At 27.9% G+C, this 8,775-nt stretch overlaps 1 protein-coding gene across 1 annotated transcript; it reads right to left on the bottom strand.

The window, feature by feature from the left end:
* Positions 1-376: 376 nt before the first annotated feature.
* GC (gamma-glutamyl carboxylase) lies at positions 377-7,706 on the bottom strand. Its single transcript, XM_018513218.1, has 11 exons — positions 7,583-7,706; positions 6,455-6,714; positions 4,842-5,163; positions 4,290-4,472; positions 3,385-3,548; positions 3,015-3,245; positions 2,686-2,948; positions 2,188-2,388; positions 1,838-2,073; positions 815-1,126; positions 377-551 (listed from the first exon to the last, which is right to left on the bottom strand). Exons 2-11 carry the CDS (start codon positions 6,696-6,698, stop codon positions 392-394), a joined length of 2,316 nt encoding a protein of 771 aa, XP_018368720.1. The 5' UTR covers positions 6,699-6,714; positions 7,583-7,706; the 3' UTR covers positions 377-391.
* Between the last annotated feature and the right edge of the window lie 1,069 nt (positions 7,707-8,775).

Here is an 8,775-nt window from a genome sequence, read left to right as displayed (position 1 = left end):
TTTCCCTATATTATAACAATGTACATATACTGTGAGTTACAATTTATGTATATGTTTTAAAAGGTTGTGTACATTTTTTTATCTAAATAATTTTTATTATTAAAAATTAGTAATTTATATCAACCAGTTTATAAACATATTTTATTGTACATTCTAATACTTTCAAAAATATTTATAATACTTATACACTGAGAGAAATATAATTAAAAAATTTTTAATAAGAATTTATTAAATTCCTATATTATTAACTTTAGTTAAATTTAATACAAGTTAATTTACGTTTAAAAGGTAAAGAAATTTTTTTGGAAAAACTATAAATAGAAATAAGATGCATTAAGACAATATGTAAGGGATAATTTTATTATTTTTTCATTTATATTACTAATGTTCGTTACTTGCTAACACGTACTCGTCGTACCATAGGAACATCGTATATCAAGTTTAAGAAGGCATTTGTTATATGGACGAATGTTCTTATCCACGCATTGATTTTATAATTAATTTCTTTTAATAGTTGTGGCATGTTTTCTATTACTGGAGGTGTTTTCCTTCTAAAAAATGTATTAAGTGTAAATTTTCAAAACGTATTAATTTGATTTTAAAATCTTATTCTTAACATGTATACAGAAGTTTTATTAATTTTATTTATTTTAATAATTAATTTTTCTTTTATTAGAAAATATAAACCATACGTTATAAATACTATTCAAAAACTTATCGTAATATATCACAAAATTAATCACCAAATCTTAATAGAAACTTATACGTTTTTATGTAGCAATATCTTATTATGACATATTTATGTAATACTTACTTTTCGCTATCTAATTGCTTCGTCTGATTTGTGTAAGTATACATATAACATGCTGGATAAGAACTCGTAGTTTTTATTCGATGAAACTTCCCTGTTCCGACAGAGATCGATTTCTTCTTCGACACAGTGATCACATCCATCGATTGTTCTTCGCCATAAGTTATCTCGCCTTCTAGCACCGTCAAAGAAACATTCGTGAAATCGGTGGATATGTAGTTTTCCAAGTACATTCCTGGAAAGTCGGCCACAAACAATACATCCGTAAAATTTGACCAAGTGTATACATGCTGTTGAATTTCATCCATTTTATGTCTGAAAACCATAAAAAACAGAATAGTTAAAATAAGGAAATAAACACGTGGCTAAGTGTGTTTTTAAATTAAATCTTTATTTATAGGGATCTAATATTTATAGGGATACTTGCCAAAAAATATTTATCTTTTTAGTAAGCAAATGCAATTTTTTTTTATTGATTTTGTTTACTAAAAAATTATTTATAAGTGAAGAATCTATCGATATTTATATTAGCGGTATACGGTATTTTTGGCGGGTAGAAATTCTATTGTATATTTTAGTGTTCAAAGCTGTTTATATGTATTTCCATCTTCAGTTTGTAAATTTATTTATATAAATTCCGAATTTGTACTAAATTTATTCCAAAGTTAATTTTAAAGTGAACGTACTGCAAATTTACTCGCTCCTGGAGGGTGTGTGTGTGCGTGTGTGCGTGCGTGCGTGCGTGCGCGCGCGCGCGCGCGTGTGTGTGTGTGTGAGAGTGTGTGTTAGCCATAAATTTTGAATAATTTTTTTTAATCTCTCTCGGCTGATTAAGATAGTTACGAATTAGCAATAATTAATAATTATATACTAAAAGTTAATAATAATAATTAATAATTAATAATTATTACTAATCATTTTTCATAATATAATTAATTTATATTATTTTTATGATATATTTTTTTTACTAATATTAATACTATTACATTATATAATAAATTAATTTAGCGACTAAAACAGACATACCTATACGAACTATACTGAGTGAGTAACGGCATTAGAAACGAAACAGGTTTAAATGGATGCCAATCAACTGTCAACATATCGATGTTTGGATTAAATATTCTCTGTTGAAATCTACCGTTTAGCGAACACCACACGTCTATGTAAACGCTTAAATTCGTAGACAATTTCATCCATTTTTCTATATCTTCAGAATAATGCTTGGTCCTCAATTCTTCTTTTCGACGCATCAGATTATTCTGAATTTATACATAAATTAATTCAATATTTAATTAATATAATAGCATAAAAATTATTGACAAAAATATTATTGGGAAATTTAAGATAGATATTTATTTATGGCACTTAAAAACCTTTAAACATTGCGAATATTGTATCGCCATGTCCCCGTGCTTCATCCATCGATCATTTTGCACCCAAGCGACAGGATCTAAATACCGTATTTCGTCGTTTACGTTATCGTGCACTTTAATTACTACGTGTATAGTGTCCCAACTATGAACCATCATGTCCCAGGAATAACCATATAGACCAGGTACCCAATTGTTATAGCCCTGAAGTTACATTTTTGTAATAAACATATAATCATACGATAATTCACATAAATTTAGAAAATCCGCAATTAAAGACGTTTTACCTATTGCATATATTTTTGCAGAATTAATTTAATTGTAAAAGTAAACATGTCAGCAGATTTTAGAATTATTTTTTGTGTAAGCAATTTAATATTAAAAGATAGCAATTAATTACTTATTTTTAATATTTAAACTGTTATTCAGTGCTTAATAAGTATTTAATTACTAAATTTTCTATAAAGGTAATATAATAATGCTAATATTAATAGGTGGTACCTTTGATATAAAATGTGAGTATGGCAGAAAAAACTGCAGTAGAATATGACACAGCAATAGCGATGCTACAAACTTTTGTTTTCTCGTAGTTTTCGGTGATTGCTGAGCTATCCAATTTTTTTTATAAACATTGGTCGCTCCTTTTTCGTTAAGTTTAATTGAATTTTTAAACGATCGTGTATCGTTATCTTTTTCATCAGTTTCCTTTTCAGATTTTGATTTAACAAAATACTTTTCATCTTTTTCCTTGTTCATTGCTTTTTCTAAAAATAGTTGTAAATATTTTAAGCTTATATTGAATTATTATTGTAAAAAAAAATATTATTTACCTTCATGCATTGTTTCATTATAAAAAATTTCATTTGAAGACAATTTTAAATAGTTGGACTTCATAGATTCTTTTGGTTGACTATCAGTTTTTTTTACGCTGTTTGCGTCAATTGAATTTGCATTAATCGGTAAAATCTTTTGTTTCAGTCTGAAGTACAGCTGTAATTTACGTGGCCAATCTACACGACAAAAGAGTGGCATCGTTGCCAGGCACACATACGGAAACATTCCTGAAAAGATATTTTCTTAAACCTTAATATAATACTGCAACGAAAATTTTTGAATAGTATTATCAATTCTTATCCAAATTTTTTTTTTAAATTAATTTATTTTAAATAATAATTATCATTTGTTTTGAATAATAATTACCTATATTAAATAGTCTTGAATTCATTAAATGAAAAGTTGTGCAGAAGACCATGGACGGTATACGTGTTTTCTCGAGCATCATCCAAAATCCAACGGACAGATCGAAGATAAAGCCAAACCAATGGATGATTAGAAAATCAATCTGCTCAGTGGACAGAAATATTCTGAAAGAGACCGTTTTCTTTACTTGTTAAATAAGAAATAATTCTGTTTTTTACATTGGAGGAGAGGGGAGTCAATCTTCTTTTTTTGACAATATTTACAGCAAAGTGTTATATATTTTTTCAATATTTCTAAAATGCTTAATCACAATTTTGATATTTTAAAAAATAGTTTTTAAATTTAAGAAGTTCTTAGTTATAAAAAACGTAAATTCTATTACATTATTTTTTTTTTGTGTTATAATATAATTCTATTACATTATTTTTTTTTGTGTTATAATATAATTTTAAATAAAACGTTTTATAAATTATATATTTAAGTAATATTTTTTAATATAATAATTTAAATAATAATTTAATATTTTATTTTTTTATATTTGATATTAAAAAAAAATTTTGTTTGTAGCGCGCCAATGGCTCTTCCCTTGATAAATTTTTGCACCCGCAATGTTTTTAATAAGTTAAATTAGATCCTAATGTGAATAACATAATTTACTTTAAATTGTACATACATCTTTTTGTTAAATAAATTAGGCGTCGATTACTATCGGATTTGAGATATATAATCATGAACCAAAACTGAAATACGTATAATAATAACTCAAATCAAATTCATCGTTAATTGTAAACTAAATTGATCGTCAATTCTGTTTTTACTTTATAACGGTACTATTTTTGTTTGCTAAAATGTACGATTTGTATAATTTTTGTCTTTTTTTCTCCAATAACATGAATTCTACTTACTTAAATGGATGAAATACCCAATGTCTAGATAGATTTATCATAGCGTAGCCTTCGAGCCATTCTCTGCTGAACTTCTTTAAGCCAGCCAAAAAGTAAAGCGCAAAAAATTGAAATTTCAGAATGAAGTAATTCCAGTATGGCACGGATTTGCCGTCCCGTTCTGTATTGCTTGCATCTAACGCGCTAAAAAATGACAGCACATTAAATTTTGTCATCGATTAATGCATATTAGGAGAATTATATGAGAATAAACGCAGTTGGAAAATTAACATTTATATAATATGTTAAAGTAATACGTCTATCCTTTTATTTCAGAATTTATTTTAAAGAAACATTATTTTTGTTATTTGTTCGCTTTTTAAATTATTTACTTGTAAATTGTATTATTTTAACACTAAGAAATGTTATATAAATATTAATTTAACACAAATAACATAATAATATAATGATTATGTTAAACTAACTTAACCTAAAAATTTAAAAAGATTTTAACAAGAACCGGTTTTAACACAACTAGAAATTATTTTTTTACTGTGTAGATATTTAACTTACAAATATTTGTTCGCTTCCGTTCCCCAGAACAAAGTGGCCACGACGCCATAGAGATAGGTATGATTATTCCAGTAGGTCTTTTCCAGCAGAAAGATATACCAATAAGGCAACACGAAGCAGGCACACGCGATCCTAAAGCGCAGACCGAGCGCGATTCCGAAGGCACCCATCCACATCACCGTGTATATCATTATCATCCACGATAGCGATGGTGGCATCATCCCGTGGATCAACGGGAAATGACAGTCCCATGGATCTCCCCATTTTATATCGATATCTGAGAATCCTCTCTCTTCGACAACGTCTATCACCATGCACAGGCCTGAATAAAAGATAATGAATTAAAACTGAATAATTTATTAATCATTGCTTTATCATTATTTTATTTAATTATTTTAATTGCTGATTCTTCAGTAAATATATATTTTAATTGGTGACTTTAAATTACTTAGAATAAGGTGGTACAATTTTGAACATTGTACAATTTTGATCGAAATAAGATTTAAATCCAATTTTCATTTCAAGTTTGATTTTTTCTTGTTTGATACTCTTCAGTTATACTCTCTAATCTGAACCTCAAAAATTGGATTTAAATTTTATTTTGTTCAGAATTGTATTATGTATTTTATATAATTGTATTTATTCAAAATTGTATATCTTATTCTACACACACACACACACACACACACACACACACACAATAACTTAAATTATAATATATGTAATATATAATATTAGAGAAATTATTTAAAAATATATATAATTATCACGCAGCTTGTCATTGAATTTTCGGGATGTATTACTGAAATCCTACAGGTGTGTAGATAGAAAAAGAGATTTGAATTACATCTGTAGTTTAAATAGGTTTATAAATTATATAGAAAAATTTGTCTCTGCGTACTTTAGCATAGCAAAATCTTTTAAACCTTTAGATCTATTCTCTTTTATATTTAATCAAGCTTGATTGTGCTCTACACAAGCGTTGTTAAGATAAAGAAGCTCGTATAATAATACACTTTTTCTACCGGCAATATAGAATCACGGCCGTGCTTTTATTGCTCGAGCCATTAATTCTCATGACCGCTTTAATAGGTCTTAAATCGTGTCTAGTTCTTACAATTCAAATTCTTCACTCCGTTTATTAAGTGTTGCGGTGAGAAGGATTAAACTGTATGATAACAGCGATGAGCCAGTGTGCTGATTTGTGGAATGCTCTTTCTATCTTAACGTTAATAATATATCATTACGATATAATTACATTTTTTAATTAGAGTTGAATAATTTATTAATCGTTCTTTTATAATTATTTTATTTAATTATTTTAATTGCAAGTTCTTCGATAAATATATAATAAATATTTCAGTTTATGTGTGACTTCAAGCTACTTTCTAGTAAACATCAACTAAAAATAACAATTACTTTTATAATTTCGAACTCAATAATCTAATTGTTATGTAACACATGTATTATATTACATTTATTTTGTTGAGTATGAAATTATAACATTGGTGTTATATTATTTTTAGTTGATGTTTATTAAGTTAGATTAGTTCGTAAAGCTTAGTTTGTAATTAGAAAAATTATGTAAAAGTAAAATTATCATATTGGCTCACCAAATAGAGCTCTGGCCACTCCTAGACTGGCTGGATCCGTCGGGCGATATAGAAACTGAACGAATTTTTCAAAACTAGACACATCGCTTATTTTAAAACTAAACAGTCTTTCGAAATTGTTGTTAAACCACGATTTCAGTGATGACCAGCATTCAGACACGAATGTCACGTAATTTTCTATATATGACCCATCATTTGGCGATATAGATGCATTTTTTTCTGGTTCATCTTTTTTCTTCCACATACCACCGTTTCCAATTCTGCAAGCAAATAACAGATTTCGAATTAATTTTAATTTTAAGTTATCTTGCTTTCCTAATCTTATCTGAAGTTAACAAAACTGAAAAAGCGCGCCTAAAAATTATAATAAAAATTATAAAGTATGCGATCGAATTTACAAATATGACGGCAAATTTCAATTTTACTCTCTCTTTAATATGATTTTTATGAATTTTATACTATTTATAAAATATAAGATAAAATTATGATAATAAATAAAAAAAACTTTTGTATAAATAATTACTTCATTATATAATCATTATTATTTTATTATTTTATTTAATAAATTGTTGCGTGGAAAGCTGAAGTTCTTTAATTTAAAAAACAATTTAAAAGACAGAAGAATAGCGTGTACAATATGTAATGATTCTTTAAAGAGCGAAATATATCAAGAGTAATAAACTTTTCTAAGTACTTATTTCTGTTAATTTGTAACAGGAAACTAGTTATAATGTATGGTGATTGAATAAATTGTAGCTGCCGACGAGCAAATTACACTTTCGTCGAAGCGATTATATATGATATTAAATATTTTATAACATTAAATAACACATTCAAATATTTTTCTGTTACTTTAATTGACGCAAAAGTTTTATCGTCGTTAAATTAATAAATTAATTAATATCACAAAAATTTAATCTACTTCTACATTGGCACTTTCATTTCGTAAATCGCAATGCAGTCGTGATTCTGGAAAACACCACGTGCGACTATTATCGAAACCATTCTCGCGCATGCAGAACACGTTTCATATACTCGTCACGTGTCCTCTTTAGAAAATCAACTTGGTTTCAAATGCACAGACTTTTAAAAGACGAGAGGGAAGAGAGATGTAAATCATAATAATACCTAGCTCGCTCTCTTCACGAACGGAGATAACACTAAGGGGTCAGCCGCCGCAATTGGAAGACAAGATCTTCGTCTTCGGTCTTGGAAGCGCCGTATTGTAGGTTGGTCGGCTTCTGCCTGGAGTCTGAACAGTTGGAGAAGGAACAGAGGAGCACTTCGCGCCGATTGTTCCAGAGGCTTAGAGTAGGAATACCGTCGCCAAGCAACGTGGCACGAATTATTGACCCGCGCCCGCGCAATAATTATTATACTTCATGGCATTTCTTCATTTTGCATGCCCTAAGATTTCGCCGATAGACATCATCGATATCTTATCGAAAACGAAATCTAAAATCGGAAAATGACAGTTGTCAAATAATTGCAATATATTAAAATCAGGAGGATAGATCTCAAATACATTTCGAAATATTATCTCCAAACTTATAATGAATGCTATATTTTATTAAAGTGCAATAATATAAAAATTAATATCCAATTTAACTATTTTAAATTATTATTATATTTATCATTATTTTTAATTATTTTTATTATTTAATTATTCTATTAGTAATAAACAAAATTAAATATAAGAAATACAAAATGAAAGATAATAAGAATAAAATATTTATCCTCTAAATAAAAAATTGTTGTGGCATTTAAAAATATTATTTTCAACTGTCTTTTAATTTTAACATTTACATTGTAACATATAAGTTAATGTTTCTATATATAGAATATATGATTCATAACATCTCATTAGCAATGTGTAGATTACGCTCATGAACTATAACGTAGCTATACTACTTTGTACATTATTCACTCAACGGTCGTAGCTTAAGTAACTATCGTTCGCTAAATTAAATTGCACATTTTAATCAGGGTTTCTAATTAAGATTAAAAAAACAATTCGCTATTAGAACAATTATTGAACAAATAGCTTCAAGATGTTCCTGGGAGGTTTAGAAAAATTAAAATATTTCAGATAAATTTGAGATAACGAGCGAATAAATCAAGGACGTTTTTTTCCATCTTGCGAGAAATATTCGGAGCAGGGTTAACTGCCTGAGATAATTAGCCAGGGTCTTATCGTGCAGATTTTCACGCGAGGTTTCTTCGTATACTAACACAATTATACCCACTGTTATATTGCAATCAAGCTGTTCTTTGTGTATGTGTATCGAGCGAGAAGATCGACGCACGCACGATTGCGATAA

Source organism: Trachymyrmex cornetzi, unplaced genomic scaffold (assembly GCF_001594075.2).
Source record: "Trachymyrmex cornetzi isolate Tcor2-1 unplaced genomic scaffold, Tcor1.1 scaffold454, whole genome shotgun sequence".
In the NCBI taxonomy this organism is placed as follows: Eukaryota; Metazoa; Arthropoda; class Insecta; order Hymenoptera; family Formicidae; genus Trachymyrmex; species Trachymyrmex cornetzi.
This window is presented reverse-complemented; position numbering and strand designations above follow the sequence as displayed.

Bases quoted from the DNA above. Each gene is read 5' to 3' on its own strand.
- GC (XM_018513218.1), bottom strand. From the start codon at position 6,698: ATGTGGAAGAAAAAAGATGAACCAGAAAAAAATGCATCTATATCGCCA. The intron at 4,473-4,841 runs GTAAGTTAAATA...GTCATTTTTTAG, and splicing joins ACGGAAGCGAACAAATATTT to CGCGTTAGATGCAAGCAATA. The intron at 552-814 runs GTAAGTATTACA...TACATTTTTTAG, and splicing joins AAGCAATTAGATAGCGAAAA to AAGGAAAACACCTCCAGTAA.